This window comes from Scomber japonicus, chromosome 13, assembly GCF_027409825.1.
Source record: "Scomber japonicus isolate fScoJap1 chromosome 13, fScoJap1.pri, whole genome shotgun sequence".
Lineage (NCBI taxonomy): Eukaryota > Metazoa > Chordata > Actinopteri > Scombriformes > Scombridae > Scomber > Scomber japonicus.
The window spans coordinates 23128610-23148333 of record NC_070590.1 but is presented as its reverse complement, the minus strand read 5'-3'; the positions used below and the strand labels follow the sequence as shown (position 1 = coordinate 23148333).

The 19724-nt window shown below is 39.6% G+C and overlaps 1 protein-coding gene across 1 annotated transcript; it reads right to left on the bottom strand.

Moving 5' to 3' along the window:
• Nucleotides 1–837: 837 nt before the first annotated feature.
• On the bottom strand, nucleotides 838–19664 carry LOC128371218 (transmembrane protein 164). The gene is made up of 6 exons (XM_053331478.1): nucleotides 18813–19664; nucleotides 11339–11388; nucleotides 6135–6201; nucleotides 4981–5059; nucleotides 3202–3302; nucleotides 838–2396 (listed from the first exon to the last, which is right to left on the bottom strand). Exons 1-6 carry the CDS (start codon nucleotides 19248–19250, stop codon nucleotides 2190–2192), a joined length of 942 nt encoding a protein of 313 aa, XP_053187453.1. The 5' UTR covers nucleotides 19251–19664; the 3' UTR covers nucleotides 838–2189.
• Between the last annotated feature and the right edge of the window lie 60 nt (nucleotides 19665–19724).

The following is a 19724-nucleotide window of genomic DNA, read 5'->3' as shown; positions in this document are numbered from 1 at the left end:
ACAAAGTTTATCTTTAGTGTCTGTATCTGTATCTAACAGTTGAGTGCATTTTCTTTCTCAGAAAACATTTTCAGTGTTCTTTTTCCTTATCTTTGTTGGTACATTAACTCCAAATATCCCTCATTCAACTGGTAAAAATCCACAATGCTACTAGTGGTCAAAAACTTCAGAGTATGTTTAAAAAAGTACATCAACTAATTGTTGTTTTTTCACTTTAATTCTTTACTAAACAAATAAAATATAACTCGATATAATAGAGGTGCTGGTAGGCAGATTTCATTACCTCCAAACAAAGCTGAGCTAGCTGTTCCCTGCTGCTGCTAGTCTCTATGCTAAGCTAAGCTTACTTGCTGCAGTTTCATGTAAAATGGACAGACATGAGACTGACATCAGTCTTTTCATTGAACATGAGTTCCCACAATGTCACATTATTAAGTAACCTCCAATGATTTTTAAGTCATTTGTGAGGCTAAGTAAAATTAGTTTTACAAAATAACAAAATAATCCCAGTCGCTGCTAACATAACTCTCTATGCTAAACTAAGCTAACTGGCTGCAGTTTCAATTGAATAGACAGACGGTGAAGTCTTTTAATTTAACTTTTAGCAAGAGCATGTAAGGTAAAATTATTCAGTAACTTCAAATTAATTTAAAGTAATTTTTGAGGCTAAATAAAATAAAAAAGTATAAGTTACACCACTGTGCAGCTAAAAAGTGTGAGGAAAAAGAGATTTAAGTATTGAATCTGTACAAAATGTACAATGCCAAGATGTGTAACAGACTCTGGTCTTGTTAGAAAAGACAAAACATAATGTTGACTTTCATCAACTGAAATCACTTTTATTGTCAATACAGCACACACAGTCAAACTTATAGAAATACAAAAGTTTCTTATCCCTTCTTTACAGTGAAGTACAGTATATGCTACATTACAGTACGATACACACACCCCTCACACTTGAAATGATACAGGCTATGACTGGCATATTCCATTTATCCATGTTAATAGTTAACACTTTCTTCCCAATGGGTAGTCAATACATGACCCAAAGTGACTTCATGCAAATCATCAGATTAATTTTTTATACAAAACTGAGACTGTGACTCTTACAGTTGTGGGTGGTGCCGTAAATTTGGGGTGTCTTGTAAGATTAACTTGAGCATCAAAAAAAAAAAAAAAAAAAAAATCAATATTAGAGTCATGATGCAAGTTTCCAGCCCAAATACATATTTTGTCAAGATCTGTTCCATCTTGGCAAACATCACATTCATCCAAACGACCACTGAAGTTCATACCTCATTGAATATGGTCCAGCATTACAATAAAATAACACACACAAACACATAGCCTCCTCGGCAGAGGTCACAATAACACCCCCAGTGTAACTTTATAAATTCTCATTCATCACTTTGAATCTCAGCACAATAATACATCCTCGTGTCCCCTGATTATCACAGCTGGAATGTTCTGAATGGGCTGAAGGTGGGAGACAGACGCTGTATTTTTTATTTTTTTTAACCCTGTACCTGTGTGTAGTGAGGTGGGAACAGAGTGGTGCCATAAATAAGTTTCTATTTGCATTCATGACAACACTGACATGGGACCATACATGTCAATCCGACTATAAACAAGCAACAACTTTTACAATATCTCACATTAACAATCTGGTTCAAAACGCACTTGAGACAAATAAAATGGAAGCTATACCCACTAACATATGAACTAGCATAACTACCATGTAAAGAACTGAAAGTGTAACAAATGTAGATCAATAGTGACATTAGAGTGACTCCTATTTTCTGTCCTTAGAACTTTACATTTACAAAAAGGCAGCTTGAGAAATAGTTATCTCCCTCAAATTCATGTACGTATTTCTGGAAAGCGTATTCCAAAAAACAAAACAAAAAAGGCTAACTCGATGATGCTAACTACCACCCTTAAAATGCCTATTATGTTTGTGCATGCAAGTACTGTATGTATTCAAGCCAACTACAACACTAAAAAGAATGACACATTGATTCACTGACCCTGAAATGCTCACATTTCAGTAAAACAGATGGTGAGTCTTAAAAGATGTATTAAAATGTCAATAAAAAAAAAAAAAAGAAAAAGAAAAAAGAAAAAAACTCCATGAAAAGAGCAGGCATTTAAGAGTGAAAGGCCAGGTCTGTGTGTGTCTTTGCAGATATTCAGTCAACTTTCTTGCTGCGTAGTCGGAGGGTGTCCAGCAGGTATCTGCAGACTGAACCTGTGTGTTGCGACAGGAGTGTGAGGACCTTCCCGTGACTGAGGGTCAGCAGGGTCTGGTGGCCCGTCGCCCAAACCCTGTACCAGGGCCCATAAAAGGGATCGGACACGGCCGGGCAAAGCATGTTGTTTAGATTGACCTCAGTAGCCTAGAGGTGGACAGAGAGACACGTTGAATAAGAACAAGTCTTCACATGATGCTCGTGTTCAGAGTAAGAATACAAGTACCCAGTTGGAGTTTTCAGTTATGGCATGTCTGACTTCCGCCTACATATCTTCATCATTAATTTCTGCTCTGAAAGACTAATAAATCTCAGTCAGTGATGTGGAGAGTGTACCTGACCACTGTTTCTCTCCATTAATGGTTTCCTTTATTACTTTAGTCTTAGTCTTCATAATAGTTTAGATTCGTCTATATACTTGGTGTTCAATCCAATGTCTCTATGCTTCCTATCTAACTGTGGTTGGCAAGTGGACAAGATAACAGCTATGAGTCACAAACAAGGATATTAACCTTGAAGTAACCAGCAGCAGAAACGCAAGCTTAGAAAAAGCATTTCTGAAACAGCAGTGCTCACATGTAAACTCTTATCAATGGTCACTGAAAGGCGCCACCCTCAAGATTTATACCTCAAATACCTTGAAATTCATTTCAGTAAAAAGGGGTTAATCAAAGGAACCATCAAGAGGATGATTTAAAACTGCAGTATAAAATGTATAAGTTTCACAGAAGGAAGTATTTACTGAAGCACAACTGTACAACTGTGTGGCTTTGCTTTATATTGGAAAGTATTGTTGATCACACCTCCATGTTAAAATAAATTACTTTTCATTCTCCTTTAAATGAATCTGGTGACATAAGTGATGGTGTGTAGCCACACCTGATCATCACTGCACACAGTGTACTTTGCATAGTGAACTATGACGCATGCCCAGCAGAGGGCTCCATCTTACCAGACCCAGAAGTTGCAAGAAGAGGAAGTGGTAGAGGAAGAGGATGCCAGTGGACAGCAGTGCCCACCACATGTCCCCCAGAGGCTCTGGCTTGTAAACGCCTACAAAAAGAAAGACATGTAAAAAAAGGACAGGGACACCATTTCCATTCTCTTCCCTGCATTGATGTGTTTGTAACAAGTCGACTAGAGGAGTCGATAGCTGGGAACAGGAAGCTGTGGTGTCAGAGTGGCTTATCCTGTTTCTTCACTGTTGGCAGTAGTACGAGTTGTACCAGGGGAAGGCTCCAAATGTGCAACTCTACTATTGGTTTAACTAGAACAATGGATATTTCCTTTTGTGGGCTCCAGTGTCACGTTACTGCAGAACAATGAGGCACTACTGGGGTTTGATTACCGTACTACACCCTGGATAACTGATCCGACACGTCCCTCAGTTCTTTATGTTGGTCCCTTTTCCCGAAATTTGAAGGTTTGAATTACTTTATAACAAAGGGTGAAATGTAGCATGTATGATAATGATGCTGCTGCAGAATGTGGGCAGTGAGCAGGTATTTTTGGCTGGTCGGCACCGTTGCCAGCACTGTTAGCATGACTGAATGTGTCTGTCACTGACAGTCAAGATGGATGAAGTTACACCACTGTGCTGCTTTTTTAAGCTAAACATCCCGTAATGTATTTCACAACAACCAGCAGCGTTGGCGGAGATTAAAAACTATTGTTAATATATCACTTAATTAGGTTTTAATATTGTTTTTTCCAGGTGAGAAAGTAACATTGTAGAATCCCAACATGTGATTAGTTTATCCAAATAATGCCTGTTTGGAAATTTGCTTTGATGTTTTCAGAGATTACGAGGCAGTCTTCTCGGCTGGTCAACGTCTGTCGACATTCCGTGGAGAACGAAATCTGATGATCTGATCTGCAGCAGCTCCTTTGTTGATTCTGCTGACTCTAATGTCTGTGTATCATTTTCATATATGAAATAATTCCTTCTGGAAGATAAATGTTGCCTCTGTCACTGCACTCTGGATCTCTATATGTAAAAATAACACCACATTTACATAAATATAAATGTATTCAAATGAAAAGATCAGTCTATTCAATTTAGTTTTGTTTTAATAAGCTAAAGTTTGGATGTGTATTATGGCTACATTACAGATTCAACAACATAATTTACTGCATCTCTTGGTCAATGAGGTTATTTTTTAGTGAATAAAAAAGTTATTTAGTCACAGTACAGTTACATTGTTGTGTTGTACTCTTGAGTTCAACTTGTCAAGTCTGAACTAGCAGGTAAACAATTCTGAACTTGGCACACTTGGTATATAGAAAGTTTCTGTTAAATTGGCTTCAGTTAAAACCTGGCACACTTCTTGGGGGCTTGGTTGCCACGTGTCATTACTTCCTGCATCTGTGGTTTTGAAAAGCTTTCTAGCATTTCATACCTGCTTCATGTACTACTGTAGGTTTTAAACTAGTCTCGTTTAAGAAGAACAGGAAACATTGAAGCAACATAAAAATATTATTCTCCAATTTTCTAATTCAGCAACTGACGTTTGTTTAGAATAAGCCAAAAACTGTGTAGCTGATGTGTCCAAGGAAGAGTGGACCAAGTATCCACATCGACTCAAACGTCATCAACGAAAAGATAAAACACGTCCTGTGATTATTAACTTGCTCGGTCGGCCAGTAAAAAGGTTTGTCATTGTGGGTGAATAGAAACAACGTGGAATGGAAACAACACAGCTGATTATAATTACTGAAGATCAACACTTGCCTCCTTTCCTGAAAAGGTAAAGAGGCACCAGGTAGAGCATGGAGTGCTGGATGTAGTAGATCTCCTTCTCAAACGGCAGCTGGGGAGAGAATTAAACATGTCACTTCTTTACAAGACACACACAGCTGGAAACAGATAGCCACACTGAAGAAACATCTGAGGTAAAGTCAGGAAAAACATCCCTGACTTTATCTGAAATTACTCATCTTCAAAGCAGACCTGAGATCAGCAGCCTCTCTGAAGTTATTATTATTAATATTTATAAAATGAGTAATACAGGCACAGTGCATTATTTCTGGAGGGACTGTAATAACTACAACTAACTCAGATACGTAATATATAGATACAGATGGTAACTTTATTTTATTTAAGCAGTACAGAGAGCAGTTTTTTGAAGAAAATGCTTCACCTATTCTCTGTAAATGTGTGGCATGTGTTCATTTTTAATACTTTTCATGCATAATGTAATGTTTTTACAAGAAGATTTAAGAGGATCTGCTGTAAATTGCCTCCTGAGTCGATTCCATTTAAAATAGTTAAAGTTTAAATGAAGTTAGTGTTCAGTCCTCAGCCTTGAATATCTGCTGTGAAAACTGTTTCCAAGGCTGAGGCTCAACAATGACAATGTAGAGAGATGCTAATGAAACTATTACACACCTCAGCTGCTCTGTGAACGCATACTTTCATTGTTGGAGGTTTATCTAATAGGGAACTAGAGTTACGTAGCTTTACTTATGAGCTTCACTGGGCTCATGTTAGAATTGGATGATTTTCAACAGATCAAACCTGTTAAACTTGATTTCATTTGCACAAATTGAGTTTAAAGTTACTGCATCACTAATCCACCTAGGCTTCATCTATAGAAAGCAGCTGTCACACCGATCTGCTGCTTGTGTCCAACATTTTGTCTTCTGTGTGCTGGAATTCTTCTTCAGTTTCAGGCTCTATTCATTGAAACGTCACATTTTTGGCATAACATGTCACAAAGTAGTACTCTAACCTATAAATAAATGCTGCTCTCTGCTTGAGCTGTCATAAAGAACGATGAAATTCAGGTAAAAAGGGAACAAATACTTGTTGTTAGACAGGGCGAGAGCGATGAGACCAGAAGGTGAGCTGTGAATGACATCATGGCTTTGCTGAGGGTTACTTACCAGTCTAGTGTTGACTACAGGAAACATTAAAGCCAGCAGAGCACCGTTCAACATATGGACCTGCAGCCTGAGAACACACAGGGATAAAAAAATAAGCTAATAATAAAAAACATTTCACATATTCAGCATTTATATTAGTAAATGCTGCTACAACATGACCTCACCAAACCACAGATGTGTGCGACCTCCTCCTCCACATCTGCCAGAGAGGGACATTTTAACTATCATTTCTACATTGCACGCATCATTGGCATATTAGTTTGAATTGATTAGTGCTGATATAAGCGCAGAGGAACAGGTGGAGGACAGTACTGATTATGCTCTGTGTTGTTGAAAACCAATCAGAGTCCTCCCTGATGCTGTTAGAAGCAGCTGTCTCATTCGCTGTCAGGGTCACTTCCTTGTGGGAGTGAGCGTTTGTGAGAAGTCAGGTGACTGCTGTTTCAGGCAATTATTAGCGCTGTGTGTGTGTGTGTGTGTGTGTGTGTGTGAGAGAGAGAGAGAGAGTGAGCGAGATAGAGACATGACATTATTACAACCGACGAAGAAATTGCACAAATTGCTGCTGTGATTCTGATAAATCAAGTCATTCCAGCTATTCATTCATAATTAGTATAATTTGGACATTTGGGAGCCTTTAGTTAGCGGAGTCAGCTGCTTTCATCTCACTCACCATCCAGTACACACACAGCCTGTCTGCTCCTGCAGACAGAGAGAGTGTGATGCTTGTTCAGTTCACTTGCGGAGCCGCACATCCAGCATGAGAATAAATGCTTCTTTCAAACAACAATTATTCTAAGAGCCACCGTGTACAGAAAGCCAGGAGCTTATGTGTCAAAGTGTGGGCAGACATCTATCTCCTCTGACTGCTCTTTTTGTCAAATGAGCCAAAATAACTGTTGTGACAGCCAAGGTCACTGGAAAAACAGCAGTGCTGTAGGAATGTCAGTTCCAATAAGCCCAACTGTCACTCCGGGGGCCTCCGGATCTTTTTTGGAAAAACAGTCTGCTTCAATCCAATATAGGATTAAAAGCCACCGCATTTATTGATCATTAGCCACCTTTGCCCAGTTAGATTTCTCATTTGACTGACTATGTTTGAAAATGAGATGGAGGTTTGGTATGTGTGAATGCTACTCTGTCTTAGGACTGTCTGATCGATACTAAATCTCTGATACAGAATTACACTGCAGCTGTATCTGTGCATGATGATGAAGCAGAGATTATAAACCCAAATCAGTCAAATGTTCAGTCTTCCACTGAGCTCTTAGAGTCACATCACAAAAACACAGTTCTGAAAAGCTTTTGTCCTCATCCCTGGTTGTTGGCAGTAGTACCACCTGACCTTACCGTTGCCAGGTTCATGCTAAATGCTTTGTTTACACAAACTAGAGACGCCAGCCTCTTGAACCAAGACTGAGCTGCTGTCTCAGTTTGTGTGTGCAGTTCTTTAGTTTTTAGGGTACTACTAGCTGGTTTCAAACTAGTGATTTACCAGGTCGCACCATTCAAATCTGATAAATGTCTTATCTAGTAAACAATTCAGTCATGTTTCTTTTAAGGAATTTAAATAATCTGCTGATATAAACATTTGTCCAATAAGAACCAACCAACTATGTAACCACGAAGTTATGGTTGCATCACAAACTGTAACTTAAAATGACAGTTTTGGTGTTTGCTAACACAAACATGCAAATATTTGGCAACAACTCATCTCTACATTCACTTACATTCACTGTAAAAGCTACTTTCTGTGGTGCGACTGGTTTTAATTTGCTGATGTAAATCTGCACTTAGTAAATATTTATGCAACAAGCTAACAATGCTAAGTTTGAACTTACCGACAACTGGTGCAACCAGCTCAACAGGTAATTATTATGCATTGTTAGAGAAATGAAAATAGACTTAAATAGAATAATGTCTCAATGGAAAAATCCATGAAATTATACAGTATTATAAACTTGCTCTGATGGATAAATGGAGAGCTATTTTTGCATTATTGAAGTATTTGTCATGAGAGACTTGTTAGAATGTGTTTCATAAAAGCTTTTAAAACTCAATTTCTTATATTTTATTAGAAACTTTATGGTCATTTCAGTTAAGAAATGGCTACAGTGTCAGTTCGCTTCGTGCTCTCTACAGGCTGTGGCAACAGAAAGTGACCCTGCTTGTATTTATTTCTGAGCAAATCCCATTTCCTGCTCCCACTGGCAAAAACACAATTGTTTCTCCTGAATAATTAACTAACCAGAGCAGGGCAGCTGCTGAGGAGACAATAACCTCCAACAAATTCATTACGATACTAAAAACATGGCCTCATGGTTGCATGCCTCTTTCAACCAGTAAAGTTGCAGTTTACATCCATGTCTGTCCATAATACATGTAAGATTTTAAAGGAACTCAATAAAAGAGGTTTTAAGCCTATGTAGATTGCTGCTTGTATTAGAATTGTCTCTATTTCTGCATAAATATGATCTAAAATGAGATCAGATTTCCATCCAAGTCCTAAAACTAGATACAGAGACATCAGCTACCTTACTCTTGTTTGTTTATTTATTGAGGGAAATTATCTAATTTTACATATTTGTGTGTGAACCTTTGGCATTATCAATTCATTGACGGGGAAATTAGAGTCAGGTGTTTCAATCAATGGTCTTCACTATCAAAGGTGGAAGTGTGTCATGGCTCACACAAAGGAGATTCCTGAGGACCTTAGAGGAGGAGAAGGTGATACTGATACCCCTTTTCCACCAAAGCAGTTCCAGTGCGGCTTCTGGGCCACTGCTTAATTTGGAACCGTTTTTTTTGTTTCGACACACAAAGAACCGGCTCTCGGCCAGAAAAACTGGTTCCAGAGTGGCACCAGGTCTTTGCTGGACTAGAAGAATGAACCGCTTACTTTAAGGGGCAGGGGGCGGGTTTATTAAGACCAACCACAACAAACAAGACCGCATAGTGGTGAATAGATAAGGAGTGAATTATCCCTTGAACATTTGACTGATGGTGAAATTCATACACATTTGTGTTGTGAGTTAGCTGTGCTATGCTAGTTAACGTTAGCTTACAACAAAGGCTAACATAACCATCTCAATCCTGTCGAGCAGCACAAATACGTTGTATCTGCCGTGTTTGGATGCCAATGAAGCCTCGTAGAGCCAGGAGCAACAGCTGTACAAATGCATAGTCTGCAATCGTTGTTGTTGCTTCTTCTTCTTTGTAATATTGTTGCTTCGATTTTAGAGCGAGTCTTTATGGGAAAGCTGCGACGTAACTGACTTATACAGTGACATAATGACGTGGCTCCCTAACCACCTCGAGCCGTGGAAAAGCTAATTGGTTCTGCACCAGCCCAGCACCAGCACTAGAACTGCTTTGGTGGAAAAAGGGTATAAGCAGGCTGGAAAGAGTTGAAAAAACATTTATATTGAATTTGAACTCCACCAGTTGCCGATGTCAGGCAGATTGTGTAGCAATGGAGGACATCCAACACCAATGTTACCCTTCTCAGGAGTGGTGGGACAACAAAGATCATGCAAAGAGCAATGTGTGTAATAGTGTGGGATGCCACAAGGGACCACAATCTAATGTCTAAGAAACTAAAGGCCTTTCTTACAGTGGCTACAGTCAATGTTCATGAGTCCAATGTCAGGAGAACATTGAACATTAACGGTGTGTATGGCAGAGCTGCAAAGCGAAAGCCGCAAACCTGAAAAGAACATTGCTGCAATGTATGGTTTGCTCAAGACCACGTGGAGAACATTGCTGCCATATATGGATTGCTCAAGACCAGGTGGAGAACATTGCTGCCATATACGGTTTGCTCAAGACCACATAGATAAACCAGATGGTGACTGGAAAAATGTTCTGTGGACGGATGAGACCAAGATCAAACTTTTCGGTTTGAATGAGAAGCATTTTGTTTGGTGATGAACAAACCCTTCATTCAAACATAAGAACCTGATCTCATCTGTGAAACATAGTGGTGGCAGTACCATGGTTTAGGCCTGCTTTGCTGCACCTGGTCCAGGATAGCTTGTAATCATTGATAGAGCTATGAGTTCTGAGTTGTACCAGCAAATTCTACAAGAAAATGTCAAGATATCCGTCCATGACCTGGAGGTCAACAGAAAGTCGCTCATGAAAAAAGACAATGACAACAAACACACAAGTTGTTCTACCAAAGCATGGTTACAGCAAAATAAAGTTCATGTTTTGGAATGGCTGAGTCTTGAAGTATTGACCTTTATTCTACACAAATACTGTGGAGGGACCTGAGGTAGGCAGTTCATGCCAAGAAGCCCAACAACATCTATGAGTTGAGACTGTTCTGTAAGGAGGAACAGGATACAATTCTTCTACCGATGTACGGGGCTGATAACAGTTACCAGAAATGTTATTGATTTGAAAGGGGGTCACACCAGTTAATGACAGCATGGGTTCACATACTTTTGCCTCACACAAAATAGGACAGGGTTTCCATCACAGGCTTTTCATCAATATATAAATGACTACATTTAATGTTACTGTCTAATTTGTTTAAGTGGGTTTCCTTTATCTAGTTGTATGACTTGTGTAGGTCATATTTATAGACAACTACAGTAAAGTGTTCACATGCTTGGCTAGTAAAGCTGATTTTAAGACGGTAGAAATTCTAAAACTTGGACTCAATCCTTTGAGTTCAAGTGGACGTTTGTGCTTGATAAATACTAAATAAATAATAAAATTCCCTCAGGTGTTTTATGAGATATCACATTTACGAGAGAATAGGGTGGAAATGAGGTCACACTGTCATTGACCTTTGACCACCAAAATCTAATCACTTCGTCCTTGAGTCAAAGTAGACGTTTGTGTCAAATTTGAAGCTATTGCTATTGCGGAGGCGTATCAACACAGTGAAAACCCTATTTACTCTGTAGACGCCTGCAGGTAATTCTAATCAATGTGGCAATTTGCTTTCTTACGGTGATAAAATCTGTGTTTTATTTGGTTCCGTCTGCCAATTTCATATCACATTGAAGAGTTTCATTCATGACAGATTCGTTCTATGGCAGGTTGAAATGGAGGGTGGATGACTGTTGTAAGACTCTGTGAGGATGTGGCACTGAAAAGCTGCCGGCATGATCTCATCATAAATGGGCAGCCCTGAATGTAGCTGAGGCATCGGGGTCTAAACTCTAAAGCCACATGAGGTAACATATACTCACCTAAATACAACCATCGCTGTTTTACATGGCGGGCAGGCCAGCAGGAAGATCTGTGGAGGAGAGTGGAAAGATGAATAAGAAATCACTTCATCGTATTCGACTCATTATGGAGCAGCTTCAATGCTTCGAGAGCTTACAGTGCTCAGAGCTGTACGTAAAGAAAGGGAACAAATTGCTTTAACAAGTTTTGAATATTATAATAAGAGCAGCAACTTTGAAACAGAAAGTCCCAGAGGCAACTGTGGAGTGCTGCTCGCTTCAAATAAGAGGAACCAAAAAACACAAAATGAAGAGTTAGGACTTATGAGTTCAGGATAAATTCGCTAATGATTTATCAAAATAGTCTATACGTTAACAGTAGCAAGTGCAGACTCTAATATCTTCATTTTCAGATTAATATACTGGTTTAAATCTTGAGTATGGATTCAGGTTGCGAGCTCCAAGACAGTTATGCATCTCATCTACACTTAGTGAAGATCCTACTGGGGCCCGTAGGAGACTTCACACATGAGGCGTTTTTCATTATTCTTGCTTGTCTCTTCGCTACACGCTCGCATCTTAGCTCCATCCAGTGAGGAGAGAGAGATGCGAGAACGGAGGAATATAATTCATCAGACTGGACGTCCTCGGTCACTCAAGCCTCACTTTGAGAAGACGGCAATAACAGTTTAAACTCTAAAGTTTACCCTTAAAATTCACGTTAAATTAATTAACGCTTTACATTGTTACTTAATAATTTCTACATAGTGAAAGCTGGAAGTAAAAAAAACTGAAAACTGCTCCGATTTTTATCATTTGAGTTTAGATTGATAGCAGTGTCTGGCTTTCATAAAATAAGACACCAATAGACAATTCAAATCTGTAAATCACTGAAGGAACACAACTGATGTACAGGAGCGATAAAACAACCGCTGTAGAATATTATATTATATACAAGAATATTGCTTGTTTACTTTGTGAAAGCCTCTAATCATTTTGAGGTTCAGGATAGCTGTGCAGTGTCAGATTTTCGTGAAGGAGTGGAGACATACGTGAAACAGAGAACGTTATGAATAAACATGATGAGATGCCGTGAATGCTGTTCCACTGGTAGTTTTCCTGATCTGCTGTATTACGAACCCCCGACTGTTAACTGTCCTCTCGGATCAGCTGACCGGTCAGTAAACATACTGTCTCTAAAAGGGTGTTACTCTCTAGTAAAACACTTCTGCGTAGAATACACCTGTGGTTCTTTGCTGAGCTCCCATGGAGACTCATTACTCCACCAGAGGCATTTAAGGGATTGAAGGATCCTCAATGATGATAGAGGGAAATGAGTTTGCGGATCACGGCTAAAGGCCGGAGAAGAGAGGACTCAATGAATCACAGAGTTAGCATCATAAAATCCACTGATTGGTTCAAAATACCATCTGACACAAAAAGTGTTCATTTGCATGGAAGACAAAAGCTAAAAACAAAATTAAGGAAAGCAACTGACTTAAAGTGTAGTAAAACTATCCACTGACTGAGAATCTTTGGGATTTGTGTATAGGTGTGATTTTTTGCACACTTATCAACTCATAGAAATCTGCACCAGTGAGAACACAAGTGACAGGAACTTACATGTACACAGTTTCCAGAAGGCATAAATGTTTCTATTGTACATCTTTCATCTTGTTTACACTTTTCTACCTTGTCGAAATCAAAGTATAAATGTACAGACTGGTGACAAATGAATGGAAAAACCATTTGAGGTCTGAATGCATGACCCCTACAGTGAGAGGATCTGGTATCTCTGCTATGCTATGGGGGGCATTTTGCTGGCATGGTTTGGGTCCCATTAGAGGGAAGAGTCACTGCAAATCAATACAAAGCTGTTCTCAGTGATCATCTTAATGAATGTTGTGGAGAAAACAACAGTGATCCCTTTCTCCATCATAGAACTGCAGTGCTGAATTTCGGGACATCAATTACAAGAGGTCACCAAAATAAACACAACAGGGATATTATGCCAATACAAGTTAACTACCTTACATAAAACAACCCAGCAGACAATATAATAGATAACAATAGTTAATAGATAATAAACAAAACAAATCAACATAATTAGCCAAGGTTGGCAGTATTGTGAAACACTGTCACAATCATCATCATCATCATCGTCATCATCATCATCACCACCACTATCTGCGCCCCTGGCCTGAATAAGGAAGGGGAATGATGTTGGGAATGTATCAGTTGCTCTTTATAGTGGAAACCTGAGACCAGAGCCAGAATGCATGATCTGGATCTCAGGGTAAAGGGTACTGACTGATAGGATAGATTTAGACTCGTGCACTAACTGTCTGTTAGGCCTGTCAGTGGGGTTACTGTACTGGAAACCTAAGACTTTACCGCTGACTTTCACTATTTTAGAAAGAGCAGTTTGGGTTTCGACGCCAATTAAAGAAAATGTGTGATTGGTGATGCTAGCTGGTCCACTCTGAAATAAACCTAAACCCTCCATGTGTCCCTGCTGAAACACTCCTGGACAATTATATTACTTTGTTTAATCAGTTCAATTAATTTAAGACTACTGCTAGATTTAGGCATATTCCCCCCCAAAAAAGTGTCTGGGAAAGCCAATTTGAGTTAATGTGATTCAAAGGGCCACTTCAGTCTCAAACAAGCATTAATCCTTGGGATACCGGTCCATGAAGTCATGATCCTATTTATAGGTGAGGAGTACTGCTTAGGTATAATCCAGCTGCTGTATATATTGGAAGAGAGGATCCTGGGCGTTCATTAAATAGACAACACATGTTTATCTAAAGCACTGTGCTCATATTAATTACGTAGACTACTTCACACTCTGTACTCAGCTAAATGGATGATGGACTGTTAAAGACAGACCAACATTAGAACTTCTGTCAAGTCGACAAATCCTCCAAATGTTTAGATGACTCACATTAAGCAACATTTGGAGATTCTATTAGCATTTAATATAATACTAAATGTTGGTATTATGTGGGTGTATTAATCTTTTAGTGAGGGCAGGCATATCCTACTTTGTGCTTTCCACTAAATGGATTCATTAGAAATCAGACAGAGATTAATCTACAACTACTTGATAATTGAATGATGGTATGGATCATTTTTAAGATTAAAAACTCCAAACAGCGTCAGATGCAGGTTCTCCAGTGTGGGGGATGTACTACTCGTCTCCATTTGAATGTTTTTAAGTAGGTCTATAACTAAAGATTATTTTCATTTTCATGGGAATTAACTTCTTGATTAATCAAATCAAGAGATCAGAAAAGTAAGTAGGTGGAACCAGAGTATGATAGCATTTCTTCTTTAAAAAAAAAAAAGACTGAAAATGATAAACTGATTATCAAAATAGTTGGCGATGAATTTTCTGTTGATTGACTGAGCTATTAATCATTTCAGCTTGAAATCAGTTTGAAATCACTGTAAACTAGAAACCTTTAAGATTATTGGTTGGACTTAACAATTAATCAATGATGGAAATGATTGTTGGTTGCAGCCACAGTGGAGTCTGCTGAATCCTGAACAAATATGACTCAATTTAATCAGCACTAATACCTGAGTTTAAAAAGATGCAGGAAAACCATATTTGTAGCTCAGCAGGTGTTCTGTTCTAACAAATAAGCTACACTACTCTGCTCTGACTGAACACACAAGAGAATGATAAGTGAGGGACTGAGCTAAATATTGTAGTGTTTTTGAGACGTCTTGTTCTATGGACTAGTACTAACATTTTCACAGATTCAGTTATTGAATGTTGATAAAGTCATTGACCTGGATAATCACTTGTTGAATTAACAAAGAGTCTAAAAAGAAATACGCTGACTGACCAACAAGCAAGAGACTCAAGTCAATATCTCAACGGTCAATCGTCTTCATCGTCTTATCACTACGCTGGAGCCTCTGCTGCTCTAATACTGAGTCGGGCCCCAGACTACATCAACATGCAGCATCACAATGATGAGAGGCAAACCATCCTTGACGCTGTTGTTGTAGCATTACAAACACTATTAACTTTAATGGTCGTGTCTCTCTATTAATTTTACAGCTGAAATATAAAATGTATCTGGAGGTGCTCCGGAGAAGCAACAGGCTGAAACGTTATGTCATCGTCGCTCCCGTTTCCTAATGTTGTTCTGCTTCCAACGGACTGGGAAATAACATGAAAGAGTCGGGGACAAAGAGGTTTAAGAGTGTTGCATGAGGAGTTTTTATGCAAAGCGATCCAACAAAACAGGAAGAAAAAAATACTGGCCTGGAAAACTGCAAGTAAAAAAGCGAGTAATGTTGACTATTTGCTTATGTAAATGTGACTTCACAGTGTACACTCATGCAGTGCAAATATAACTGCATTAACATTTCACATGTTCTGTCACTGTTACAACCGAAACTGTGTAATCATCTTTCAAGCTGAGAATAAAAACTGATATATAAAAAGATCAAAAAAGGACTATTTATAGAATGAGAGAGAACTCATTACTGATAAGCCATGATTCCCTTCTACGAGTTTTACAGTAATGCAGTGTAGCACTTTCGGCATAATCTCACTGACTGAGTCAACAATCTGTTTTGTTGGTTGTGATAAAGATGATGATAACACTGATACTGTAATCTCTTATTGATACTGAAGGACTCTTGTTAAAAACACTGTACTTTGCTTTATAGACAAACTGTCCAGCTATGGAGCAAAGTCTTTATATATTTTTAAACTCTTATTAAACCTGTTGAAAGCTGCTACAGAGAGGTTTCTTTTAAAATGATTACTTTATATATTCCTTGAGCATATTTATCCTCTACTGTTTACCTGTGGGGAAGAAAGCTCACTTGATAAGAGCTTACCGATCATCATGTGTTTAAATGGAAACACCCATTCTCTTGGGACAACACCGGAGGATCATGTGACAGGTTGATGAGTCACTTGGAAGTCACATAAACACTAAAGACATTCAATTTCCTGAACTCCATATCCTCCCCGAAGCATCCTCATTCATATTGTTGGACAGCATTTCTACAGGTGCCATGAATTCTTACCGACTGCTGAGGAGAAAGAAACTAAACCTGAAATTGAATGCATGTGGCTGTTTACTTCCGAAGCTCTCTGTATCTATGTTTCTCCATCTCATCATCCAACCCCCGGCAGCATGACTCAAGGAAAAGATGAGATTTGTGCGTTACCGCATGTAAATGAAAATGAATGATGGCAGATTGATCAGCCAGACAGTCCGTGATCGGCTGGACCGTACAGCGAGTGACGGCTCCTGTATTATGTGGAGAAAACCACATCAGACATCTGGGTTGTCAGATGTGGGGCATCAACTCATCAGTCATCAGACTCTAAACTCTTTACCCTCTCTCTGCTGGTACTCAACATGTGTGACAACTCCTCAGCTGACATGACCAAGCATTATTTTTCCATCACAAGTTCTGTTAAAACAACTCTTACCTTTCTTGCATTTCACACACCACCCCTCATTCGGACCTAATGATGTGATTGGTCAGAGTTTTCACAGAACCACATGAGAATGGAATAATGAGTTTCTATGCCTGGTGGATCTCTTTAACATTTTAGAGTGCCATTGTCTTATTAATAGCATTTTAACCTCTCCAAAATTGTGTAAAAATGTAAGAAAGGTAAGGGTCCCTTTAAGTTAGACGTGTACAATTTCTTCCAAATCAGTGTATTTATATTATTGTAGTGTACAGGAAGAATCCACATTTGTAACATGAAAGACATTCCATCCTAAAAAGTATGTTTGTGTTTGTCTAATAATTACAATATGTGGGATAAGCAGCATTTGGGCCGCTCTTTGCAATCCCTTCTATTCCATCAGATCTAAAAGGGATTAAAAAGAAAGAGGAACCACACCCAACCACTGTTGATCCACCAACTCTGAGTCAGATTATAAAGTGAGGGAATATAAACAGACTTAACAAAGAACAATTCCAGACATCTCATGAAGAAATCCTCTGCAGCTGCACCTCATCGCTTTCATCAAAGTCGTAATAACCAACACACAAACACAAGTATTTCCTGCTATCATACAGTCAAGCTGCAGCAAGCCTCTGCTTCACTTTCTATGCAATAAATAAACCTGGAGGGAACTTTCTCTTTCTCCGCCCCGCCAACTGAAACAGCTGCTTTAAATAAAAGTTTTAACAACAAGCTGATGACTTCCACTTCATTTCAGTGCAGCTCTTTCTTTCTTTTTTTTTTTACCTGCCGTAGGTGATCTTAACCTTGGTCATCATTCACGAAGGACATTTCTCTACCATCATTCAACCCTTCATCATGAGGAATTATTCATCAGTGTCCACTGGGCCGTCACACTATGTAAATTAAGCAGAATACATCAATATTGCTTGTTCTCCATATTTTAAAGTTCATGACAGCCACATTAAAAGACAGCTGGCAGTGACCTGTCACCGCGACCCTGTGCTGGGCAATCATGTACCATGAAGGTCAACCTGGAGGCGAAGAAAGAAAAACATGCAGGTACTGTGTGTTGTTATGGCAGCAGAGATCCGGGCCCTCGGGCATTAAAAAAACAAAACAAAACAAAAAAAGGCTGGAGATCCTTTGTAATGTTCTGCTCTGTCAATTAAATACAATTAACTACACACTTCAACTCTTTTGTTGTGTCATTCAAACTCTTCACTTAGCTATCTGTGTGGTTATAAACTAAGCTGAGTCATAAACAATCCTGCTGGGTTCAAATCAAATGACTCCCAGCTCTTTTCTGCAAAGCTCGAAGTCTGAACTCAAGACATATGGTCTTATTTTCCAGCAGGACTCCCTGTGTGTGAACCACCTCCCCAAAACAGACCAGATTAATTAAAAACAAGGACCTAAACTTTCATTTTCTTGAGTTGTGCTTGCCCTTTTCTGATTTAATAGAATGGTTTGTTGCAATTACTATTGGTCTGTTATTGTTTTTGAGTAGAGCTGTGTACCAGCCATTTAGTTTATAATTACTAGCAGATGATGGCCAGATTTGAATTGGACATAACTATTTATGTGGAAAAAAGACAAGAAGCAGACTAAGCAATACTAAACACCTCATGTAAACACACACAGAGAAAACTATCAACACATCATATAGTTCAACAAAGTCACAAAGCCACAAAGTTTCAACTTCTACTTCTGCAGGACCATAATGAACAGCTTGTTGAAACGCATCTGAGGGAAGCAACAAGTACTTAGGTAACTGACTGCACAACACCAACCACTGTATGTCACTGCACTGTAATTGGGTGGGGTGAGGACTGTGATAGGACAACTCCCATCAAAGCCAGCTAATATGTTACATTAGAAACTATAACACCGTTGAGAAAAGGAGGGAAATGTCTTTAAATGTTTCAAGCAACTCACACTGGTGTGGTGGTGTGTGTGTGTGTGTGTGTGTGGTGTTAACACACACGTATCAGGAAACATGTGGTGTATACACACACGTATCAGGAACATGCTTACCTGCACCATGGTCATCACATGACATGGATTCAGCAGATATATCACAGTCTTGGTGGCGAATTTGAACCCGACCTCCACACCAAAAGTCATGCATAGGGCAACCAGCAACAGATTCTTGCCAAGGCTATCCTCCTTCGACCTCACGCAGTCTCTTCCCACCACTTTGAGTTCTTTAGAGATGTTTATCTTCCTCAGCGCCACAAATATCTCCACTATGGAGATCACGACGATGACCAGACTCTCACTAATGCGCTGCTGGGGCGCGATGAAGGCGGCGCACTCGGGGCCCCCGTTGCCCTCAAACTTCGGGTCCACCCCGCCATAGATCCAGTCCAACAGGCTGTATATGTTATATCTGGACATATTCCTCTTCTCGTGTTGGAAAAGATACGAACAAGATGGAATAAAAGACGTCACACCGACTTCTTGGCGAAACATGAACTGCGAGATTTCCCTTTCGTAGCTGGTGTCGTGGCTGAGAGGCAGACATGTATCCACCCGCCTCGGTGTGTTTCCAGTTGAGCTAATTTCTCCAGAACCACCTCCTCCACAGACGGATGAGGAACTTCAGCTAGCAGCAGGATGCAGCTGTAGACTACCCGGAGCTGCGGCTGCTGCTGGTGGTGGTGGTGGGCAGTGACGAGCCTCTCTACCTCTCTCTCTCTCTCCTCTTTCACGCCTCTCACACCACAGCAACCGTCCTTTCCGACGTGGACAGTCCGCATTAAACGGAGTAGGCACGCATGTAAGCTCCGTGCTCGGAGTCACATCAAGCTGTCTGCAGCAGTTTGCCGGAGGTTGACTTTTAGCGCGAGTTAGCTACAGCTTAGCTACAGAGACTACCTTGCTGAAAAGGTACCGACACATTATTGCACCCTGAGTTTAGTCTCTCAGGCTGAGCACGAATCTCAT

Excerpts from the sequence above, each read along its gene's own strand:
- LOC128371218 (XM_053331478.1), bottom strand. The coding sequence starts at position 19,250 with ATGTTTCGCCAAGAAGTCGGTGTGACGTCTTTTATTCCATCTTGTTCG. Across the intron at positions 3,303-4,980 it reads TTACCTTTTCAGGAAAGGAG|GCGTTTACAAGCCAGAGCCT; the intron begins GCAAGTGTTGAT and ends TTCTTTTTGTAG. Across the intron at positions 2,397-3,201 it reads TCTTGCAACTTCTGGGTCTG|GCTACTGAGGTCAATCTAAA; the intron begins GTAAGATGGAGC and ends GTCCACCTCTAG.